The 25,859-nt window shown below is 43.6% G+C and overlaps 1 protein-coding gene across 2 annotated transcripts in view; it reads right to left on the bottom strand.

Moving 5' to 3' along the window:
* Window positions 1–25,859, bottom strand: part of lasp1 (LIM and SH3 protein 1) — a 150,003-nt gene that overhangs the window by 15,157 nt on the left and 108,987 nt on the right. For both annotated transcript variants that reach the window (XM_041173240.1, XM_041173241.1), the window contains exon 4: window positions 13,969–14,076. In XM_041173240.1, coding sequence (XP_041029174.1) covers window positions 13,969–14,076 — 108 coding nt within the window. The remainder of the gene's footprint in view (window positions 1–13,968; window positions 14,077–25,859) is intronic.

Raw genomic sequence — 25,859 nt, 5'->3', positions numbered from 1 at the left:
AAAGATTACGTTAGTGCGCCCAGTTAAGCGAAGTGAGTACCAGGGTTTGATGCAATTGGAAGCATTGGTTTAATGCCCATATGTTGTACAGCACAAATGAAGGCCATTGGCCCATCATGCCAGCTCTTTAAAAGAACTATCCAAATAATCCCACCTCCCTCTTTACTGTAGCCCTACAAATTTTTCCCTTTCCAGTATATATTAAATTTCCTTTTGAAAATTACTATTGAATCTGCTTCAAACATCCATATCAAGCAGTTCATTCCAGATCATAACTCACTACATACAGAAATTTCTCATCCCACCCCCCCCCCCCCCTGTAAATTATCTTAAATCTGTGTCCTTTGCTTACAAACCCATCTGTCAAGGGAAACAACGTTCCCTGTTCCAAGCAGAAAACTTCTCAGTACAGCTCAGAGCTAAAACACAACCATTATGGCTGTTCCATGAACATTAAGGTGACCAAAGATCTGGAGAACAATCGACCCACAGCAGGGGGAAAGGAAAGCAGGAGTGTTCACTGATTGATTTTGAGGTGGTTTTCGAAAGCAGGATGGGCACAGGAAGGTGAAGGTATCTGGAGGAGGGAGTTTCAGGTGATTGTAGCATAGTGGGTAAATAGTGGCCACCAGTGGTGGAGCAGAGAGCAAGGAGCAACCCAATATTAGAGTGCCAAAGGGGGAAAATCAGATTGGTGGAGATTCCCAAGATCAGGTAGAGCGAGGCCAGGGAGGGATATAAAAGTGAGGACAATGACCTTCACTGCGGCTAATGGAGAGCAGTCCAGTGAAGCTCAAAGAACAGGGGTGTTGGGAATGTGGGACCACAACTGTAATTTGTGAAAGATTGAAAGCATTATAAAGAAATGTGAGCTTGATGTGATTAACATGTGGATACATTATGTACACAGAATGGTAGCATTCCAGAAATACTGTGGAGATCAATATCATGCATGCATCAAGTGGAGATGGGAACAATGTGTTCATTCATTCAAGATTTCCCTAGCTTAGGACAGTCTGGGAAATGATCTCTATAGAACTAATCTATCCGAGTGTCCAAGTTTCTAGGGTCAAGGTCTCAAAATCATTAAACCAGCAATTAATCTCTGGTCTTTGAGGTGGTCAGCTGCAACCATGACAACAAAAAAACACAAGTCAATTCTTTCAGAGCTGCACCAAGGTTTCCAAGCTGGAAAAGGCACCTTCCTGAAGAAACAGTCAAAGAAAGAAATATAACTGGATTTGGCATCCACTGGATAAGCATTTCCCAGGATTTCTGCACCAGTGAGGAAGTGGTATTAAAAAAAGCAGCGACACTGCCAACAATCCACATCCAGTTTGAACAATTAAAGTGTCAGCTGCATATCCAAGGAGCCAAAAGATGTTGGCACCATCCCCTCCATTTAGTGAGGCACATATGGTATTATTGTCATATTTGGGCCAATCTTGCAACAGGTCCTGTTACAACTGTGCATTACAGAATGTGAGAATGGGGGATTGCTTCATAATTTGGCAGTGAAGCTTAATATTCTCCAGACTGGATTGGTCTCATTTTAGGGCCTCTAACTAAATAAGGTTCTACTGTTCCAATGCTCTACAGCCCACCCTCCCCCTATGTAAACTCATCCAAAACTCTACTGCCTGTATCCTGACTCACACCAAGTCCTGCTCACCCATCGCCCCAGTGCACAATGATCTACAGTGACTCCCGATCCAGAACCAACTCAATTTTAAATTTCTTATCCTGGTTTTCAAATCCCTCCATGGCCTCACTTCTCACCGTCCCTGATCTCCTCCAACTCTCTAGGATCCCCATGCACCTCCTATTCTGGCCTCTTGCACATCCTCAATTTTCACCCCTCCAGGCCTTTAGCTGTCTAGATCACAGGTTTTGGAAGTCACTCCCTAAAGCTTTGCATCTCTCTTTTTAGATGCTCCTTAAAACACACTAACTGTGGCTCAGTGTCAAATTTTGTTTGAAGAAGTTTCTATAGGTGAGAGTGTATTAGGTACCCTAGGCGAACCTTCAGCCTGTGTCCCACCCCCAACAATTAACTTTAAAAATGATTTTTTTTTTACATTAGCATTTATAATTAGATTTACTTTACATGAAAAAGCAGAATATTATGATACTAATTGAACATTCTCATTGTTCTACACTTTTCACAGAATATGTACTAGATGAAATGCACATTATGTGTAATATGCCTCATGATGTAACATTTACTAGATGATTTTATGCACAATTTACACAATCAATAATCATTACCATAGAGTGACCTAGATCAAATGACCTAGTCATTCACTGGATCACAATTTTGGAATAGTCATGTAGATGCAAAAATTTGTAAAACTGTCAGATTGAGGAATATAATATGAAATTTTGGGAAAGACTGCAATGTAAGTACTTGAAAATCTATATGTACATGTCAGTATACGTGCATATATATCAGCAAATCCAGACCTTTCATTCCCACTGTTGACACCTGTTTGTTTACTTATGAAGTTTCATGAATAATTCATTCAGTTTTTTGCCTTCACCCTTAATTTTGCCACTCCAGGTGACTGCTTAAGTTTGCTGAGTAGTTACACTGGCCCTGAGCTCCTGTGAAGCGACTTGGAATGTTTAACTTCATTCAAGGAATTGTTCAAATGCAAGTTATTGTGGGAAATCATTCTCCAACAAAAGTAGCAATAAAATAAAACAGCAATAGACCAATAGATAAATGGAATGTATTCGTGCTTTGGTATCACAAGTGTGTGTTTGTGCATGTGCAAGCACAAATTGGCTGGGGGACCCAAGTGCTCTTGGCTGCAACATCCTCCTTACCCATCATGTTTGTGGAAAGTCGTGCACAAAGAATTTAATAAGCAGCCGGGGTGGGGCTGTTATCGCACAGGGAACTGCATCCCAGCTGGCATGCAACCTCAAGGTGTGGAACAGTTTGTGGGTTGTTGGGGTGGGGGAAGGAGTGAAACAGAAGACTAGATTTGTGGTAGATATTACTGCTTTGTACCATAGTTACAGTCATCAATTATCCACAATGTAATCCGCTTCTAAATCTGAAGAGCAAATTATAAGAGGGAAGCAAATGTTTAGTTTTTCAATGACAATGATATTTATTACTCTTAATACCTACGCCACATGGACTGCAGGAGTTTAAGGAGGCAGCTCACCAGCACCTTCTCAAGGGCAATTAGGGATGGGCAGCAAATGCCCACATCCCAAGAATGAATAGAGACTCACTGATGATCAAATCAGAGAGGTTTCAAAGCTAACTCCATTAAATGCAGCTCAAATAGAGCAAGAAAAATAATCCTTTTGATTTATTCTTCTTCCCACCCCCCCAGCCCCTTTAGTTTCTACTGAAGGAATCAACCACTAACATCAGACTCAAGTCTTACGGCATCGGTTGCAATGGACTTTTGATTCACTTCACAACAAAGTACGCAGCTGTCATTGTGTTGATTTGCCCCATGACCATCAACATTTCCCAAATTCAAATCCCAAACACATTTTTTTTTTAAAAAAAACAGGCAGCCGTTCTTGATGGAGTCACTTGTGAATGATTCAGCTGGGAAAATTGTGGTTCTTCTGATGCATCATCCAACTCTCAATGCTTGAATGAGAGAGGGGTCCAGTCTGCCCTCACAGGTGGATGTGAACAACCCCAATGGCACTATTCCGAAGCAGCGCAGGGTGGTTGTCCCCAGCATCCTGGCCAATATTTCCCCCTCAACCGACCGACTGACTGCCTGGCTATTTTGTGGGATCTTGCTGTGCAGAAGTTGGCTGCAGCATTTCCCTGCCTTACCACAGTGACCACACTTCAAAAAGTACTTCCCTGGCTGCAACGCGTTTTGGGAAGTTCCGAGGTCTTGAAAGGCACTATATAAATGCAAGTTCTTTCCTTCAAGCACTGCCCAAGCCAAATGCAGAACACAAACGACTGACTCAGGGATTCGCTTCTCCAGCTGGCAAACTTAGTCAGAGACAAGCACAGAACCTGAAACTAGAAAGCCCCGCCAGAGTGAGGCAGAAAAGTTAGCACAGTTTCATGGGCCAGTGGGTAAATTCACCTATACAGACCAGAAAAGGTCCTAGGTCCTGCAACCTGGTGAATCATCTGAGCTCAACTAGATGCAGAGCTGATTCACTGCAATTGACTGGCGTTACCAAGGGAATGTTTCTTCTGTAAATAGAAAGTGCTTCTGGTCAGAAGAAGAAAGAACTAACTTACATTTCCACAATGCCTTTCCTGACTTCAGCTTTACAATCAGCAAAGCGTAGTCACTATTGTAATGCAGGAAATCACAGCAGCCAATTTAAGCACAGTAAGATCCCACAAACAGCAATGTGTAAAAGACCAGATAACCTGCCTTAAGTGATGCCGGATGAGTGATCAATATTGGCCACACCTGCATGTATTGGAAATAACGCTGTGGGGTCTTTATGTTCACCCGAGGGGTCAGATAGGGCCTTGCTTTAATGTCTCATCAAGACAATGGCAGTGACATCAGACAGTGCAGCACTCCCTCAGGACCGCACTGGGATACCAAAAGGACCGAGTACATTTACTAAGCATGAAAACCATTTCAGGCTCAGCACTGATGCTGCACAGGGTTCGATAGCCTGCCATCGCTCAGTGTATAAAGAATGATTGCTCAGATGAAGTACCCATGAGTTGCTAGTATTCATGTAACAGGAGAATTATGGGATAAATAAGTCTGACACATCTTCAAGTTTTTGTCTACGAGCAATGAACCAGGGGGCTGCAGCATCCTCAACTCCTCCAACTTCCAGTGGAAACTAGACATTTAAAAACTCCCCCATGAATATCTTGAAATACAATATTGATAAATCAAGTTGAAGAATCCAAGCCAGATGGGACTGCAGCTCAGGAGGTACATCCCCAAATAATAATTAAATGCCTGGGCCATGTTGTGTCAAGGTGGCCTGCTCAGTTGTACCAGACTCGTCATTAATCTTTAACAGCTTGCAATTGCCAAAATCTCCAGCAATCATCAAATTTGCCAGTTCCATAAAAAGACAGACTCTGAGATCTAACTGACTGAACCAGCAGGCACCACAGCAGGGAGTGCAGAGCAGACATGAATTCAACACTGCTACATGTCGTTTCCCTGTCTAGATTCCCCTTGAGGGCACCAGCAGTAATTACACATCGGGCTGAATGAAAAAATATTCTCTCTTTTTCTTGGGTTGTTTCTCTCCGAAAACAGCTCATCAAGTGTGAAATAAGAGGAAAACAGAGGTGCGAGAGGTGGAAGAGATTGAGTTGACCATTGTCCATGTAAGATTCAAGGTCTCCATTTCTCCCTCAAAGTTGACAGACAACAGTGACACGCTGTGTGACACAGTTGTTAAAACTGGAATCTTTGGAGTATGATCACCTAATAGAAAGTTTCAGCAACTCTAATCAGGATATCTTATGTGCTGGCAGTTTCTTTGATCGGTTTTGTATTTCCAGTACCCTGGGACTGACTGTCACTGAACTTTATGTCTCTCGTTACAAGGGGAGTCACCCTCACTAATCAGTGTCACGGAGACAGTGTGGGATTCCCTTGCAGTAACTGAAGTAAGGCACTGCAGGTAAGAACATAAGAATGTAAGAAATAGGAACAGGAGCAGACCATTCAGCCCCTCGAGCCTGGTCCGCCGTTCAATAAGATCATGGCTGATCTTCTTGTGTTTCAATTTCCACATTCCCATCTAATCCCGGTAACCTTTGAATTCCTTGCCTAACAAGAATCTGTCTACCCCTGCCTTAAAAATATTCAATAACCCCGCCTCCATCACCTTCTGAGGCGGAGAATTCAAAAGTCACTCAACCCTCTGAAAGAAAAAATTTCACCCCATCTCTGTCCTAAAAGGAAGTTTCCTCATTTTAAAACAGTGCCCCCTAGTTCAAGCACAAGAGGAAACATCCTTTCAACGTTCACCTTGTCAGGGCCGTTCAGGATCTTGAATACGTCAATCAAATCACCCCTCACTCTTCTAAACTCCAATGGAAACAAGCCCAGTCTGTCCAACCTTCCCTCATAAGACAACCCACTGGGTTGGTCTATCGCTGGTACAGACCAGCGATATCCTGATTCTGACGCCTAGGCAATAAAATTAGTTTATCTCAACTGGATGCATTGCCCCAAAAGGTTGTTCATGTTGGGTAAAAGACAGATTTGTATTTATATAGCGCCTTTCACAACCTCAGCATGTCACACAGCATTCAGTAATTTAATAAAATATTTTTGAAGTGTAGTCACTATAATAAAATAAGAATTGTAGCAGCCAATTAAATATTTTGTTGCTGTTTGTGTGCACAAACAGATAATCTGTTTTAGTAATTTTAGTTGGGGGATAAATGTTGGCCAGGACACTGGGGAGCATTTCCCAGTTCTTCTTCGAAATAGTGCAATGGATTTTTTACATCAAGCAGCGAGGGTTGATCAGGCCTTGGTTTAACATCTCACTTCCAACAGCTCAGCACTCCCTCAGTATTGACACTGGCAGTGTCAGCCTAGATTTTATGCTCAAGTCTCTGGTGTGAGATTCAAACCCAAAACCTTTGACTCCAAAGCGGGAATGCTACCAACTGTGCCATGGTTAACACAAAGTGGGGAGGGGTGATGGAGTGGAGAGCAGGGGAGAAGAAACCCCCATTCCCAATTATTGCCCTAATGGAAAGGTGTCTGGTTGCCAATGATGACAGCTTTAGGCCCAAACATGCAGGCTTGCTCATGCCTCCTTGCCAGTCTCCGTAACTTGTCCAACTTGCCCAAGGTTCACTAAACTATATTTTAAATCCATAACAAGTCTGCTCACCAATTACCCCTGCCCTTACTCTCCTGTACTTTATCCTGACACATTAAATTTAAAACCTTTATTCTCATTTCAAACCTCTCCAAAACCCTCATCCAGCAGCACTCAGTCCTTTAACTCTGGATTTTTGAGAGTTATTCCCCCAACTCTCCATTGGCAGTAAAGCCATCAGTCACTTCAGTCCTACTGTTTGGAATGCCCTTCCTAAAGCATTCATCTCTTCTATCACTAATTTTGAAATCTTATGTTTCAACAACTACACTTCCTTGACTGTAAAACACTGGGATAGTTTGAGGCTATGAAAAGGTGAAGTCCATTGTTTCCTTTGCTCACAACGCCTGCTTTCGACCAAACTTTGTCACTGTTCCTAATCGTTCACTCATCTCTATTCTCCAACCATCTCTAATGCAAAGACCTTTTTCACATCAAACATGCTACATAAATGTAAGGCACTACCTCGATAACCTGCACACTAGCCAACGTTCACAGCTGAATCATGTCCCGTTGTGTTTGATACTGCAAGGTGAAAAGTCCTTGAAACCACACCACAGTGAAGGATACACCTTCACCACACAGACTGCAGCAGTTCAAGGCTGCAGCTTCACTGGCACTTTTGCAAGGGCATGAAGGATGGCCATTGACATCCCCGACCCAAGAATTAATTTTTAACCAGTCAGGAATGGCGAAAGAATGGGAGAAGGATTTAAACCAAACAACAAATTTAGGATCTGTTTCACATGGTCAGGTCTTAGTTACACTGAAACCTATTGGCTTTTTTTAATTCAAAACCAAAAATTTTTCGCTATTGAAATTTTCTGTAAAAGAGGAAATAATTAAGGAAGCATGCAAGGGTGAGAGTGGTTCAGTACATGCAGTGTCAGGCACTCAGCCACCGTGACAGTTTCGAGAAAGCAAGTACATCGTGGGAATTCCTGTCACCTCCACTTCAATGAGCACAACAGCTTAGCGCATTTGGAGTGACCCTGTTCATTCAAATCCACCGAGTGCTGCAGGAGTTCAAAGCTAAATGTCGAATTATAGAATGGTTACAGCACAGAAGGTGGCCATTCAGCACATCATGTCCATGCTGGCCTTCTGCAAGAGCCATTCACCAATGCCACTCCTTCAACCTTTTCCCCATAGCCCTGAATATTTTTTTTTCCTTTTCAGATAATGATCCAATTCTCTTGAATGGAATCTGTCTCCAGCAAACTTTCAGGCAGTGCATTCTAGTGCATTCCATAATCAGTCACTGTGTAAACAAGGTTTGCCTCAAATCGCCATTTACCTTAAATCTATGCTCTCTGGTCCTCGATCTTTCCATCCATAGAACCATAGAACACTACAGCACAGAAAACAGGCCATTCGGCCCTTCTAGTCTGTGCCAAAACATTATTCCGCTAGTCCCATTGACCTGCACCTAGTCCATAACCCTCCAGATCTCTCCCATGTATCTATCCAATTTATTCTTAAAACTTAAGAGTGAGCCTGCATTTACCACGTCTGATGGCAGCTCGTTCCACACTCTCACCACTGTCTGAGTGAAGAAGTTCCCCCTAATGTTCCATCTAAACCTTTCCCCTTTCACCCTAAAGCCATGTCCTCTCGTGTTTATCTCTCCTAATCTAAGTGGAAGGAGCCTACTCACATTTACTCTGTCTATACCCCTCATAATTTTGTAAACTATCATATCTCCCCTCATTCTTCTACACTCCAAGGAATAAAGTCCTAACCTGTTTAATCTTTCCCCGTAACTCAACTCCTTAAGACCTGGCAACATCCCAGTAAATCTTCTCTGCACTCTCTCAATCTTACTGATATCCTTCCTGTAGTTAGGCGACCAGAACTGCACACAATACTCCAAAGTTGGCCTCACCAATGTCTTATACAACCTCATCATAACATCCCAACTCCTATACTCAATCCTTTGATTTATGAAGGCCATGTAACAGTTTCCCTCCAGCTTCTCTATCCAGTCCCCTCATGAATTTATGTCACATGACAAGATCACAGGATTTCAAGTACTTTAGTACTTGATAGTACCTCCTATCTCACTGCAAACTGGGAATGGGAATGAAAATGAAAAGGACACTCAGCTCCATCAGGATAGGTTGCCACATTGCTGCTGGCAAGGTTCACAATGCTTGAGGAGAGTTTTGGCCAGAGGTTGGATTGGGTTCTCTGTGCCATTCCCTCTGTGCATCAGCAATGCCACAACACTCTCATCGATTGTCGCAAGTTGTAACAAACTGTCCTAATCTCCCTAACTCCAACCAATGCCCCAAGGAATTGCTTGTATGCAATAACAGGTTTTGCTTACTTTCTTTTTCCATTTCCCACGTCTCCTCCCTTCAAAGCATCGCTTCCTTGCTGGGATTTAGTGTTGGAAGCAACTGACATGTTTCTCCCAAGGCCATCGTGCATTTCTTTTGACCCTTTACAGAAGGCATTTGCAGGATGCTCGACTGTTCATGGATTCTGGAGTCTACCTTAATCATCCAAAATAAAGAGATTTCCTCAAGCGTGACTTACATTCCCAATTAGTCAAGACTGAGCAAGGCCATAGGGTCCATCTTAGCCCAACCATTCAGAAATTTCCTAAAGCATTCCCCCCCTTCATTGTAGCATCCAGTTATTCCTTAAATGAATTCAGGATTTTACCTTCATTACTATCTGGGTGCTTTTCCCAAGTATTGATAACCATGTGTGAAATACAGTCCCAAAATTGTCTTTCTGGTGAACCCATGCTCCCAATGTCCTACTCTCACAGAGACAAGGGAGAGAGCTGAGTACGTTGGGCCTACACCTGCTGGACTTCAGCAGAATGAGAGGTGATTATAGAATCATAAAATTGTTACAGCACAGAGGCAGCCATTCGACCTATCAAATCAGTGCTGACTCTCTGCAAGAGCAACTCAGCTAGCCCCACTCATTAAAACCTACAAGATCCTGAGGGGGCATGCCAGGGTAGATGCCGAGAGATTGTTGTGTCAAGAACTAGAGATCTTCATTCATTCTCATTAAAAATGAGATGAAGAGAAAGTCAATTTTTGGAATTGTGCCCCAGGAGGCAATGGATGCTCAGCCACTGAAGGCTGATGTCGATAGATCTTTAAACTCTCGGGGAATCGAAGGATATAGGGATCAGATAGGGAAGTGGAACTGAAGTCAGGGATCAGCCATCTTATTGAACGGAGGAACAGGTTCATGGGGCTTCATGGCCTACTTCCGTTCCTGTTTTTATATTATGTTCTTAATTTACTTTTAAGTAGTTGTCCACATTTACATTTTTCTATATTGTGTATACCTCTGACTTCTTCCAGCTGAAAGACTTCAATCTTTCCTCGTACCTCAATCCCTGACACTAGCGAACAATCTTTGTGGCTCTTTTCTACACTGACCTGCAATACTGGAGTGACTCCCTTGTGCTTCTGTGATTAGAAGTGGAGGTGGTGAACAAGGTGGTATAAACTGTAGGTTAGAGTTGCTCAGTAGTGAGGGGCTTTTCTTGGAGGAGGATGGGGAAAGAGAAGGAATGTGTTGATTCAGGAAAATTAAGAATTTGGAAAACAGCATTATTCCAATATATTCATGTACAGATCGTCAATCTGAACTAGGGGGCAGCAAATGATTTATATTTAATTACTTTTAATGCTTACTCCAGTATTTGTGATGATTAATATGAAAAAAAGTAGAGAAACAGCCCGAGTTAGCCGGGCTGGTGTGGGCACACACATTCTCCTCTTCACCTCATCGCTGTCATATATTTACTTCATTTCCTTTGCAGTTGGTCACACTACAGATCTTCAAAAATTGCAAGGAGGTTTGAGTACAGGAGTAAAGATGTTTTGCTGCAACTGTGTAGAGCCTTGGTAAGACCGCATCTGGAATATTGTACACAGTTTTGGTCTCCTTATTTAAGGCAGGATGTATTTGCCACAGGAGGAGTGCAATGGAGGTTCAGCAGGCTAATCCCTGGGATGCCAGGATTGTCTTATGAGGAGAGATTGAAGAAAGTGGACCTGTATTCGCTAGAGTTTCGAAGAATGAGAGGTAATCTCATTGAAACTTAGAACATTCTTACAGTGTGTGACAGAGTAGATGTTGATAGGATGTTCCCTGGCTGGCAAGTCTAGAGCCAAGGGTCACAGGCTCAGAAAAAGGGGCAGGCCATTTAAAACTGAGATGAGGAGGAATTTCTTCACTCAGAGAGTGGTGAATCTTTGGAATTCTCTACCCCAGAGGGAAGCTCAATCATTAAGCATGTTCAAGACAGAAACGGTTAGATTTCTGGATACTAACAATGTCAAGGGATATGGGGATAGCACATAAAAAATGGCGTGGAGGTAGATGGTGAGAAATGACCTGTCTGAATGGTGGAACAGGCCCAATGGCCTCTACTCCTGCTCCTATGTTCCTACATTCTTAAAAGATGAGCTCTCATGCTTACCCATTCCTGGCAGTAGGGAGATACTGAGAAGCATCCTGGTGTGACTGTCTCTACATTCCCTTATTGCTGTGATGAATTAAACCTCAACATGATTGCAGAATCACAGGCATAAAGCACGATGCCTTCGTTTCCTAATGCTTTGCACACTTAAAAGAATTATAGGGAGAGATGCAGTGATATGCCACCCTTTAACAATTACCATTGCCCAAGAATTTTTAGTGAGTATTATTTGTTTAAACGACTGGCAGTCGGAGCGCAGGCAGGGGTGCATCCTTAACTGAAACAGCGTTGTCCTAATGCTTAGCCAAGCTTCAAGCAGTAAACCCAGATAAATGATTAATCCAAGCATAAATTATCACTGCACTCCAAATCACTCCCCTATCCACAAGAGAATATTGGATTTCCTGCCAGCTGCTTCGTGCATATTTACTGGGTGAACTAGTTCTAATTACCCCTCCCCACCCCCACCCCAGCCTCCCCATTCAAACCAATGGCTGTTTCTCTGAATTTTCCCCGAGTTCCAAAATGCACTGACATACACATGTCCTCTTTGCAATCGCTCTATCCCAAGATTGCAAAACTACTGAATTCCTCACATACCTCACTCCCTCCCTCATTGCCACAGCATTTCAAAACATAAACTCCTAATCTAAACACTGCCTGGGATTTGTCTCATTGGCTCATTTCAACCTTGGTGTTGTCTCTGGTGGGGGTGGGGATAGGGGTGAGAGGCAGTGGGGGTGCCTTGGCCCTTCACCTAGTTTTCTCAGTAACCCAGAGAACCTCCGGATTTTACTGCAGACCTCAATTCAGCTCCTGAAGTGTTAGCAAGCATTGGGCGAGAAAATGATGCCAATGCGGTCACTGGCTTACTGGAGAATTGCAAAAATCGGTTTTCAAAGAGGTCGCTTACTGGTTCAAATTTCTCACATTAAGCATGAAGACAGCATTCTTGCTCATCCTACGCTAAAGCAGCAATTCTGTAACTGAAAGCATTTCAGAGGGGAGATGAAGATTCCACACCACCCCCCCCACCCCGCCCCCCAACCCCAAGAGTTGCTGTGATCCGGAATGCACTGATGCACTGCCTGGAAGGGCAGTGGAAGCAGATTCAATAACTTTCAAAACTGAAATTGGCTTTATACATGAAGCAGAAAGATTTGCGGGGCTATGAAAAAAAAATCAGGGGATTGGAACTAATTTGACAGCTTTTTCAAAGAGCTAGCCAGCACAGGCACGTGGACCCATGGCTCCTTCTGTGATGTATGATTCCAAAGAATAGCTAAAGCAAACCAGCTTTTGAACATTTTAAAAATAACTTTGATAAATTGCACTCCACACTCTTGAGCTGTCTTTGCAGCATCAGCCCTCAGCTACAATACGAAGAACTTCAAGCAGAGTCCTCAAAAAAATGGCAGCAAATTGAACTGGCCATCAGGTCAGTGGAAAGCAAAGGTGGGGGGGTGGTGGGAGGGGGGAGGAATTCCACTGTTGAAATTTCAGAACAAGGCTCCAAACATCAACAGGATGCTCTCATTGTAATTCCATGTACTAATTGTACACTACCAGGCAGTTCCCAGCAGTGCCTAAGTCTTAGTCTCAATTTCTAAGGCAGAAAGTGTGTTTTGACTTCATGTCAGTAAATTCTAAAAAGGGAATAGGGACGCTAGATAGAATGCAGGATACTAGATAGGTTATTACCTATCATGAAAGATGAACAGACTGGCTCTCTTCTCCTAAAAAGGGACAAGCTGAGGGGTGACCTAGCATAGGTCTTTAGAATTAAAGAGGTTTTCATAGAGTGGACACAAAGTAAGTGTTTCCACTTTTAGGGAAGAGTAAAAGGTACCTAGAAACCAAACACATAATTCAGAAGAAACTTTTTTTAACCCAGAGATGGTGAGAATGTGGAACTCACTACCACATGGAGTTGTTAAAGTGAATAGTATAAATGTGTTTAAGGAGAGGCTAGATAAGCTTGAAGGAGAATGTAGAGGGTTATGTTCAATGAGTCACATGAGGAAGGATGAGTGGAGGTGTGAGTGGCGCATAAACATCGGCATGGAATGGTTGGGATGAATGGCCTGTTTCTGTGCAGTATTTGTTTTTTTATGTATTCCTTCATGGGATTTGGGTGTCGCTGGCTAGGCCAGCATTTATTGCCCATCCCTAATTGCCCCTTGAGAAGGTGGTGGTGAGCTGCCTTCTTGAACTGTTGCAGTCCATATGGTATAGGTGCGCCCACAGTGCTATTAGGGAGGGGGCTCCAGGATTCTAACTCAGCGACAGTGAAGGAACGGCCAATATATTTCCAAGTCAGTATGGTGAGTGACTTGGAGGGGAACTTCCAGGTGGTGGTGTTCCCATCTATCTACTGCCCTTGTCCTTCTAGGTGGCAGCAGATAGATGGGTTTGGAAGGCGCTGCTTAAGGAGGTTTGGTGAATTCCTGAAGTGCATCTTGTAGATGATACACACACTGCTGCTACTGTACGTCAGTGGTGAAGGAAGTGAATGTTTGTGGAAGGGGTGCCAATTAAGCAGGCTGCTTTGTCCTGGATGGTGCTGAGCTTCTTGAATGTTGTTGGAGCTGTATATTTTATGTAATTCCATGTCCATGAGACACACATCTCTTACAAATAAAACTTGCTGGCCTACATCAAGGCTCCAGCAAGATACTTACATTGCTGACCAGTTCCTGATTCTTCTTGATCCGTTCGAGTTCAGGAGTGTTGGCCACGGCACTAAATCCTTTCCCTTTGTTCTTTTCAAAATCTTCTTTGTATTGCACCTAAGAGGACGAAGCAGAAAAGAGAGCGAGGGAGTTAGCCAATCTCATTAAAAACTAGGTGGACACCAAGGTGGTTACACAGAATTAACAGCCTGGAAGCAGGCCATTCGGCCCATCTGGTATGTGCCAGTGTTATTGCTCCATATGAGCCACCTCCCAACCCCACTCTATCTCACCCCTGCAACACACCAGTCTACCCCTGCAACACACCAGTCTACCCCTGCAACACACCAGTCTACCCCTGCAACACACCAGTCTACCCCTGCAACACACCAGTCTACCCCTGCAACACACCAGTCTACCCCTGCAACACACCAGTCTACCCCTGCAACACACCAGTCTACCCCTGCAACACACCATTCTGTCCCTTTGTCCCTCATGTACTTACCTGGGACAAGGCCTTGGATGCAGGACTGACTGCTGGGGTAACTTTTACTGATAGTCTGACTAGGATGAAAATGTCACTGTTTCCTTTTTTTTAAAAAACAATTAATGATTAAACATGAGGCACAGGAATGCTTAATATTAACCAATGTATGTAACAGAGAGCTGCATTTGTATAGCACCTTTAACTGTAGTAAAATGCCCTAAACCATTTCACAGGAGCATTATCGAACAAAATTTAACACTGAGCCACATATTACAGCAGATAACCAAAAGCTTGGTCAAAGGTGTATGTTTTGAGGAGCATCTTAAGAGGAGGAAAAAGAGGTGGCCAAGTTTACAGAGTGGATTACAGAGCTTAGGGCCCAGGCAGCTGAAGGCATGGCCACCAACGGTGGAGCAATTAAAATCAGGAATCCTCATGAAAATATTAAAAATGCTCCACTAACTCTATCCCTTCAACATATGAGCTTCCCCCTTTCTGTGTTTCAGGTATCCACTTTCCACCAACTCAAGTGATCCACTAAAGCCTGAGAAAAGCCACTGACTCGCTTTAGAAATACTGGCTCATTCTCAAAGTGATATTTTATTTTTATTTAAAAGTCGAGGAGCTGCTTGCTCAGTGTCTGTACCCAGCAAGAAAAAGGGCAATCGAGAGAGAAACCAGGGCAGTATAGCGAAAACAAAACACTGTCCCCACTCATGGGGAAACGGCGGTGTAGTGGGTAATGTCGCTGAACTAATACTCCAGAAGCCCAGGCTAAAGCTCTGGGGACACAGGTTCAAATCCCACCACGGCTGGTGGAATTTGAATTCAGTTAAATGAATTCAATTAACTGGAATTAAAAGCTAGTCTCAGTAACGGTGACCATGAAACTATCAACGAATGATCTAAAAACCCATCTAGTTCACTGATGTCCTTTGAGGAAGGACAATCTGCCATCATTACCTGTCCTGGCCTACATGTGGCCTGACCCACAGCAATGTGGATCAGTTAAAGTCAGTATGAATAGTATAACTGCATTTAAGGAGAGGCCAGGTAAGCTTGAAGGAGAATGTAGAGATTTATGTTTATTCAGTCACATGAGAGAGGACGATTGGAGGTGTGAGTGGTGCATGAACATCAACATAAAATGGTTGGGATGAACGGCCTGTTTCTGGGCTGCATTTTTTTAAAAAATATATTCGTTACTGACTCTTAGCTGACCTAACAAGGTCAGTTCGAGGGCAATTAGGGATGGTCAACAAATGCTGGCCTTGCCAGCGATGCCCACAGCTCATGACAAAGAAGTCGTAATGTTCTGAAAAGGGCCGAGATGTGCCCAGCAGAGTCCTCAGAGTACCCATTGCAAGGAGATGTAGAAGATCCCACAGCACTATTTCAAAAAAAGATCGTTTGTAGGGGCGGGCTTAAAAGAAGTGACTACACTTCAGAAAAGGGTACTTTATAGGCTGTCCCAAAGCGCTTTAGGGCCAAAGGTAGTGAAAGGCACTATAAATGCCAGATTGTTTCTTCCTTTCCAGTATCGTGGCCATATTTATCCCCCCACCAACATCTATGAAAAAGATAACCTGTTAATTATCTCATTTCATTTGTGGGAGTTTGCTGTGCACAAATGAGCTACTGCTTTTATTACACATAGAACATTAATGTATTTCAAACTCCATGTTTCATGGCCCCTGTAAGAATGCCAATCCTACAGGATTTATCTGCAGGACACGACCTCCAGGACTCTACTGCGAGACACTTTGGAGAAAAAACATTGGTTATTAAATAAAACTATATCTTTTTTGCCCCCCTTTTCTTTGAACAGTTTCATTTATTAATGATAAAGATTTCAGAGGCTTGCAGAAGGAGGAGAGATTCAAAAATTAGCCAATTGGTTTGTGAAGAATTGTTTTGCTTTCCAATTGGCCATGGGGAGGTGGAGAGTCGTAATAATTAATATGTTATCGACCAATGGCAGGACATGGGACAGGGCAATTGGAAGTGGGAGGTCATGTGATGATGCCTGCAACTAGAGTTGACAATCTGACAGCACCCAGACTGAAACTTTGCACCTAGTCCCACTGAATAGAGCACTGGAAAAATTAATATCCAGGCAGGCCAAAACTCTAGCAGAAGTTATTTGTTTTTAATGAATATTCAGTATCTCTCAAGGACAGCTCTTCATGTTAAACTCACTTTTCCCTCTCCACTTACTGCAATTAGATTTTGACAGTACCAAGAAGTGTCAAGAACCTGCTTAACAAACACATGGTCCAAATCCCAAGTAGAACAAGAGTTTAATATCAATTGAGCAGGAAGTGTCAGCAATGTTTAAATCTGTAAACCTGGCTTCCTAAACAAATTTATTCATGAGAATAACTAACACCACATACTAATTCTATTCTTATTAAATGCACATACTTTTAGATATATATTCGTATAAGAAATATTATCTCTAAAAAAGGGGGGCAGAAATTAGGCACGGGGCAGGTGGGGGGTGGGGTGGGAGAGGAGCAGCTATCCAATCAGCAGCCTGTTACACACAGCCCCAATATGCAATTCCATTGGAAGTTCAGTGACGGGTGGGAAAGTCGGTGCGATTCCCATTGGGCAGAGGGTTAGCTGAACACACATGATCTTCCGCTTTTCAGCTCGTTAATTATGCATCTGCAAGGAGCACAGTCAATCTCAAGGTGGGGCGGGAAGGAAGTCACCCACCACGCCTTTCCCTCGTGATGTCAGAGGTCTTGGCACCATATTTACACAGCAGTCAGACGTCCATTCACTCGGTGCAGGCTAGGAGACCTGTACCACTCCTCCAGAGTCCCGGCAGCCACAGCTCGGACTGGAGAGGCTGACAGATGTGAACAAGCACATCCCGGGACATCCGAGTGTGCCTCTGGCATTGCCTTTCATTCATTTCTGGATAAGAACACCACCTGAGATACACCCACGATCAGGCCAATGCTCGCTGTAGCGGTAACCCCCTGTTCACCAGCGTCATGACCCCCTGCTGCCTCTTGCTGCTTCAGCCCTTGCTCCTCCTGGCCCTGTGCCAACATATGATGGCCTCTCTCCTCATCTGGGTGAGAACCATTACCAAGGTAAGGATAGTCTGCACCATCGACGCCTCAGTAGATTTTTGAACAAATTGATATGTTTAGTGAGCATGTCCTTTACAGGTTTCCTTCCATCTCAAAGTCAGCCTGACCTCCGTCTAGACATGGCATCCCCACTCCACCCCTTCCAGGTGAAAGGTATCCTGGAGGAGCAGAGATGTGTTCCTCCCGTTCACACTTGACTGCGCATGGAGGCATCGCTCTTCGCCCAGGGTGATGAGGGCCATGTGCAAGAACCCTTCCTCTGACACTCTTCCTCTTGCCTCCGCTACCCTCGAGACTCTATGGAAAAATCATTGCCTTGACAGCATAGAAAGACTAACCACATGAGCCCTTGTCAGCCATGACCATTCACCCAGAAGTATGGAGGTTGGGTGTTGTGAATTAACTGCCCCCACCAGCCATGCCCCTTGGAGGCATTCACCTCCCTCCCTCCCTTCATCCCTGCCTCTGACAGCGACCGATGGCAAATAGCACAGAATGAACAACAGCTGCAAACCTTGCTGGGATCTTAATGTTGCAAGCCCCATGAGTCTGGAACAAACCTGCTGCTGTGTGGGGCTTCACCACAGAGAGGAGAACACAAATGAGCATGGCTGACATCCAGCTGCCTCAATTATTAGGGTGTCCCTGTAATCAGCCACTTGTCCTGAACTTGAACTCCACCAACCCAAAAAGGCCTTCCTCCCACTTCGAGGGATCTCACTGGCTGACTAACTGTGTGGTCAAAGTCAGAATTGAAAAATGGTGCGCGGAACTTTTCAGACATGTTCCACCACCTTCTACCCTCCCCCTGTCACCCACCAACTTGCCCTCCATCACCCTTGACCCACTTAATATCACCATTCCTCTTCCCTCTGTCACCCTTGAACCTCCTCCCATTACACTGGACTCTATCACAATCCACCTCCACATGCTTTTCCTCCCCTGGGAGCCAATGCCCACTGTCATCCCCATGCCCACCCTGACCCTGCCCACTCCCATTACCCAAGCCACCTGCCTCATCCCTCTCTCTGACCCAGCTGATGAAAGCTTCACCTCCAAACTCTTACCCTGGACCTGCCACCATAACACATCCCACTCCCCCCTCTGACTGTGACTGTTCCCTCTTATCACCAGTCCCGGAATTCACCATCCCCACTTACTGGACACACTCTTCCCTCTTCTGCCCCCGTCCCTCCCCCGGACACACTCTTTCTCCACCCCACCCTCCCCCGCCCCCTTCCCCAGACTCTCTCCCCCCCCCCGTCCCCTGACCTTTTCCCAGACACTCTTTCCCACCCCACTCCTTTCAGCCTTCACCTGCCTCCCATGTCCAGCCTTGGCACAGTGTTTGATAATGGCACTCGATAGGAGTGACAGTACGCGAGGTCCCCAAGAAGGCAAAAAACAGAATCTACCGACCTCAAAAGTCACGGAAGAGGTGAAGCTCGCCAGATGCACACCACTTACATACAGTCATAAAACCGAATGTTGTAAACGCTTGCTGGCGGGGATCTTAATTCTGGCGGGGTGGACTTTTAATGAGCATGCATGAGATGCCAGTGAGCGCAAATTGAGTTCCCAACATTGCTTGTCCCACCTTGAAAATGGGGAGAACAAAATTCAAAGTTTATCCCACCTTTAGGAAAGATTTTTTGCCTCCCGTCAAATTAAGTGCCCCGCCTACCACGATTCCCACTGCTGGTGGGACTGGAATATTCCAAATCTGCTCCCTTTGTGCCATCGTCCCAGAGGAGTTTTTACCACGGGTAGATTTTCTTTTTAAAAAAAATAGAAATGATTTATTTCTTTCAGTGTCTTACAAAATCTTGGAGATGAAGCTAGGACTATAAGTCCCTGGTACAGGCCAGCAGCACAAGGCACAGATGACAGATGCATTGCACATGTCAGACAAAGAGAGAGTATTATTAATAACAGGAGTTCTTAGTCCAGCAAGCTCTCTTGCGCATCCTCATTTTCCTCACTCCACTATTGGCAGCCATGCCTTCAGACGCCCAGACTAACTCCAAGGTTACCTCTCTACTCTCTCTCCTACTGTCAGACACTCTCACTTTGGCCAAGCTATTGGTCACTTGTCTTAATATCTCCTACTCTGGCTCAGCGTCAAATTTTATTTGAAAATGCTCCTGCAAAGCCACCTTGCGCATTTATGCAATGTTAAATGCTACATAAATGCAATCTGTTGCTGGTATCAGCAATCAGCCCAGTTCATTTTGCTAACAAAACTATCTTACTCATAACACTAATGTACCGTTATCTTCTCAGTGTCTAGTGCATCCTCAGTTTAGGCCAAAGAGACCAATAAAAATGCAATAGCACAGGCAGTCAAATGCTAAGGTCCAAGCCAGTGTCAACTTCAATGCTTCATTTATAGTACAGTACTGTCTGTGGAGGGAATATCACAATGTAAGCGAGACGCTGTATATGTCTCCATTGAAGTTTTAATTAACTGGAGGCAATGACGATAGCTGCCCACACCAATAGTTGCATCTTCATTATTACTTGGCCCTTCCCCCAACCCCCAGTAACAAATATTCTTTCCCTATGCGCTGTGTTAGGGTAGCGCACTCGCCTTAGAATCAGATGATTGCAGGTTCAAGTTCCAGTCCAGTGACTTGAGCAGAAAATCTAGATCAATGGGGCAGTACTGTGGGAGTACTACACTGTCAGAGGTATTTCAAAGCCAAGGCTGTTTGCCCTCCCCTCGCAGGTGGATGTAAAAGCCCCATGGCTGTTTTTCGCAGAAGAGCAGGGGACCTCTCCCTGTCTCCCGGCCAATATTTATCCCCCAAGTAACTTCATTTAGAAAAAGATTATCTAGTCATTCTCACATGGCTTTCCATGGGAGTTTGCTGTGCGCAATTCACTGCCACATTTCCTACATTACAACAGCAACTACTTGTTGAAATTAATTTAATTGGCTGTATGATACTTTGGGTTATCCTGGAAGGTGCTATGGAAATGCATGGAGACTGTTTCAAAAACAAAAATCTCCATGCTCTCTTGGAGGGTAAGGTGTGGCCACGTTATAAGGCGGGGACAAAATGAACCAAAAAAAACAAAGCCCTGCACTTCGATTCATCAATCGGACTGCTTGTGCATCAGACCAGAACCTGCAGTGGTGCTGTCATAGAGGCTGCATTTCAGGTTTATCACAGAGTGGTGACAATGTGAAATTCACAACAAATAGTTGAAGCTAATAGGTGTAGATCAGATAATTGTTTGGTCGTGCAGAACTTTGAGCATTGCTGAAAAAGATAAACATGTCGAAGCTTTTTGTCTTGCACTTATCAGGACACTTTGCAAGAATACCAATGTAAGGGGAAAACAATTTATACTGTGTGTGAAGAGAGCACAAGACAAAAAGCTTTGACGTGTCTTTTTTACAGCAATACTCAGGTGTTGATACATTAAAGAGGAAGCTGGATAAGCACATGAGGGAGAAAGTTTTGCTAATAATGCTATGAGAAAGAATGGGAGGAGGTTCAAATGGAACATAAAACACCAGCATGGATGGGTTAGGCTAAATGGCCTGTTTCTGTGCCAAATATCCCATGGCATTCTATGTAATCTGAATTTTGGGATAGAGAGAGACTATTTGGATAGCTGTCAGATGGATATAATAATTTTCATAATGTTATTTGGAACTTAAAGTAAAGTAATAGTGGGATCTGTGTCTATGGGTCTGTGTGTGTGTTTGGGGGTGGGGGGTGGTGGTGGGGAAGACTTAATTGAATTAAAGACAGCTGATCTGAGGGCTTTGATGTATCAGAAGATAAGCTTGGTTTGAAATGTTAAGTAGGTTAATATGGGTGAAGTTTTAGAATGTGAGGTGTAGAGGGAACATATGCGTTTTTAAATAAACCAGACTAGCTTGAAATTTAAAAGGGGTGGGGGGGTGAAATGTTTCACCTAGCCAGGAGAAATTAAGAAACAGTGTGTTTATTTTTCCCCAAAGATTACTGGTAAAATTGGTACAATGATAAATTTTTATTATTAGAGAGGTAAAGTCCAAAGACATAGTGAAACAATGGGAATTTGCACTCAAAGTGAAAAATATGTACAAAGGAGAGAAAAGCTGTGTGCAAGGGAGGGAACTCTAAGACCTAACAAGTGTGAAAAGCCTCTAAGCCTCAAACTGCTGTCTGCAAGAACTGAAGCTAAGAAAGCTCACTTTGAATTCGACTATTCAGGGTATTGTGTTACATGGCCTGGATCTGTTTAAATCTGACTGTTTTACTCTTGCCTTCATGGAGGTGTAACTGGGAGCTAGATTAATTAGGGGAGATAGAAGTTATCAATAGTGGCAGTTTGTAAACCTATGTATGTGCTTAAAATCATTCTTTTCTATTTAATTAAGATTTAGTTTTGCAAGAAACCTATAAGGCTCTGAGGTCTTATTGCTACTGAATTCAAAGCATACATCTTGAAATATATACAAATTGCAAAACAGTTGTGGAAGTTGCTTCAAGTTTCCCTTTGGGATTTGAACAGCTCAGCATTTACCATCAGCTGTGCCGTAACAATAGCTTTCAAAGGACAAGCACAGACAGGCTGGGCCCTCAAGATTCTATGGTTTTAAATGATCTGTTCATGCTGGTACTCTTCAGCATTCTACCACTCTCCTATGAGATCCCACCATTGGCCCAATTATCAGCAGAAAGCTTAAATATTCATTGAATGACGTAGAGTGGGAGGAGGGAGGTGTGAAGGAGAAACGCTACCATGGGCTAGTTTAGCCGAACAACCTTTTTCAGAGTCGTAAATTCTAGACGTTATGTTAATATAGTAGCTGGGCGAGAAACTTTCTGGTTTCTTTCAATCCTCTGCCCACCTTCATCAGCACACCCAAAAATAAACCAGATGGAACCAATCCCATATAAGGCAAGGTTATGACTCAACTGTCTGAACAGGGTTTTCTGTTGCAGCATCAGAAGCCTCTGGCGAAGGGGCTGAATCGCTTAGTGGTCCAGGGAAAGTTGGGTGTCTACAAACCTCCAGGGGCAATTAGCTGAGCCTTTAAACATTCAGTCATTTGAACAATCCCAGAAATGTCAAAATAATGGCAATTCAGACATTATCCAAACAGACTTCGCATACCAGTGACACAACATGGATAGAAATTACTATTTTTGGAAAATATTTCAAATCAAAGACACTTTCACTGTGACAGATTTGAAGGCAAAACTATGGTTTTTTTATGATAAGAAAAAATATCAAAATTCTTCAACGCGGTACTTAAGAGGAAAAAAATGTCACAAGACACTTACCCTGCTATAGTGAACAATTCAGTAAGAACTGGTCTCCAGTGAGCTTACACTTAATTACAATTAACTTGAGGTGGGGAGCTAGAGTAATGAGTCAGCTTCTATCTATAACTTTCATTATTCATTCCCATTCCTGCTCCTCAGTCTCTTACCTATATTTATATGGCTCCATTAATGTAGTTAGGCATCACAGGAGTGTTATCAAACAAGATCTGACACAAAAGCTGTGCAAGCAAAAATTAGGACAGACAACTGAAAGCTCGGTCAGTAGGTTTTAAAAGAGCTTCTTAAAGGAGGTGAATTAGAGAGACTGAGGGAGGAATCTTCCGAGTTTAGGGCCTTGGCAGCTAAAGGCATGGATGCCAATAGTTGAGTAACTAAAATAGGGGATTTGCAAGTGGCCAGAACTGCAGACACACAGAGATCTCAGAGGGTTGTGGGAAGCTGGAGAGGTAGGGAGGGGTAAAACCACGGAGCAATTTGAAAACAAGGATTAGAAATTTAGGATTTCACCCCTCCCCCAACTATAGCTCTCCACCTACTACAGTTTTAGAGGTTGTGTTCCTCAAAAGGTAAAAAACTTTAGAGCTGGAAGTTTGGTAATTTTCCAAGGCAACATGATAGATTTCCAGCGGAAGTTTAAGGCTGTATGGACCCATTGGGCTGAAAGGCCTGTTTCTGTTCTATCACTGAAAAATCATGGGGTATTATAAGAAAATTACTTTCATTTTCTGAACTCTTTCGTTTATTAGTTGTAAGAATAGTGGAGATAGGAAATAGGCTATTTGACTGAGAGCTGACAATCATCCAGTCTAGTAACAAAAAGTTGATTCGATTTATGCTTGACATGGGAAGGCAGTGTATCGGAAGGATGGGAACTTTAGGAGCCTAATGGTGCGGACTGCGAACAGCATGGTTGGAGACAAGATGTCAGGTTATGAAACCTAGAGGAGTACAATCAACCAGGGTTGACAAACCTAGGTAGATGCACGTATTGAATCTAGAACTAGGGGGTCACTGTTTAAAAATAAGAGGTCACTCATTTAAGAGCCTGCAACCCTACCACATCTCACTCCAAGGGAAACAGTTGCAGTTATTCTCCTTAATTAAGTCCCTTGTGGCAAAGTGTCTTGAAAACAATCTCAATATCTGTACACATGGGATAATACATCACTACAAGACAAAAGCAATGAAATATTTATGGTTACTCTCTCCTCACTGGAACTCCTTCCTTGGGCAGCAAGCTATAATGAGTAATGTGCTTCACTACCTAAGAAAGAAAATTTTACATCACACTTTTTTTCTTTAAAAAGGCACTGATTCAATCATTATACAGGGACAATTTTAAAACAGTTGGCATCTAAAAAACAACAATACTTGCATTTATGTAGTGCCACTCACAACCTCAAGGCATCCCAAAGAGCTTTAAAGCTAATGAAGCACTCTGAAGGGTAGCCACTATTGTAATGTAGGAAACATTAAGCATAAAACTGGAAACAGTACCCCGTTAAAACGAATGGGGCCAGGGGGGGAGCAGAGAAGCGGGGGCAAGAATCCTGCCCCCAAACCGCACTACACACACAGTTGCATCTTCTGTTTCTATATTCGATACAACATGTGAGCCATTCAATGCAGGGGAAAATGAGAGAATGCCCAAAAGCAAAACATTCTCCACTCAGCACCACAACTCACATGCTCAGTTATTTAAGCTCAAACTGAACCTCACATTCGCTCTCTGCAAAGAGACACATGCTAACCTTGCAGAGACCAGGGGCTGCCAACTCTGGCTGGACATATTCTTGGAGGTTTCATCGAGTGATCTACCAGCTCCCATTGCCCCAATCGGCACTCCCATCATCAGTCACCCATCATTATTCAGAAATATTTGACGAAACTTTCATTGTTTTTAATAAGCAAATTTAGACTTAAAAGCATGTTTAATTTAAGGAAACTATCCTTCTAGTGATTGACATTCAATCCTGGGCTCCTTTTTGTCTTGAGGCCTGCAGTAAAAGGCCCTGGTTGCCATGGCATCAGCTCTGCTTTCAGAGGTGTATGTGACAGCCAACAATATTTTCTCTCTCTCTCCCCCAGTCCAGGAGGATGAGCACCCGGAGTACAGCCTGTGGCAAGAGCTTGTGTGTGAAGTCTTTTAACATGGGGAGGCTTTGCACTGCAGCTACCACATAGTTCTGGCTGACCAGAAAATTCTCCCGCTCTTACCGCCAACCATAGGTGCATTGGAAGGATTTACAAGTCGGTAATCAACCCATTTGGCTATGCTACGAACACACCTTCTGCGGCCCCATCAGAATCCAGAGCTAAAAGCAAAATACTGCAGATGCTGGAAATCTGAAATAAAAACAAAAAATACTGGAAAAACTCAGCAGGTCTGGTAGCATCTGTCGAGAGAGAAACAAAGTTAACATTTCGAGGCTGTACGACTCTTCTTCAGAGCTGAAGAGAAAAAGAGTCATACGGACTCGAAACATTAACTGTTTCTCGCCCCACAAATGCTGCCAGAACCCAGAGCTTCTGATTCACTGGTAGGGGCGCTTCCCATTGTGCCACATCACCTCCCTAGCTAGATATTAGCACTTCTCTGTTTGCATTGAGAGCAGTGGATTCACCTTCCAAATCAATTTTTGCTGAGGAGCAAGAAAAAGTCACACTTAAGGTATGAAGGACCTCATCCCCACATCCAATATGATGGTTTTGATGTAGCCTATCCAAAGTTGGCCATCCTAAACCTTGCCAATGCAAAGGCACCATCCCCACCCCCCAAACCCGACAAGGCTAGCTTATTCTAGTTGGACTTAATCTAGGAGGCCTGACCTCTCCATCCCATCAAACAGCCAGTTTTTCCTCCATCCCCAATATTCCTACAACTAACAAAGATTCTCAAAGGAAATTTTTAAAGCACAATTTTTCTTATGGTTTTCTCTGGGTTCTCTGCTCGCGGCAGCATTGAGAAGATCAGCCATTCATTCTTGGTGACTCCAGGACAACCCTGGAAGGCCA

This window comes from Carcharodon carcharias, chromosome 23, assembly GCF_017639515.1.
Source record: "Carcharodon carcharias isolate sCarCar2 chromosome 23, sCarCar2.pri, whole genome shotgun sequence".
Lineage (NCBI taxonomy): Eukaryota > Metazoa > Chordata > Chondrichthyes > Lamniformes > Lamnidae > Carcharodon > Carcharodon carcharias.
Note: the sequence above shows the minus strand (reverse complement) of the source record. Positions and strands in the feature narration are given on the sequence as shown.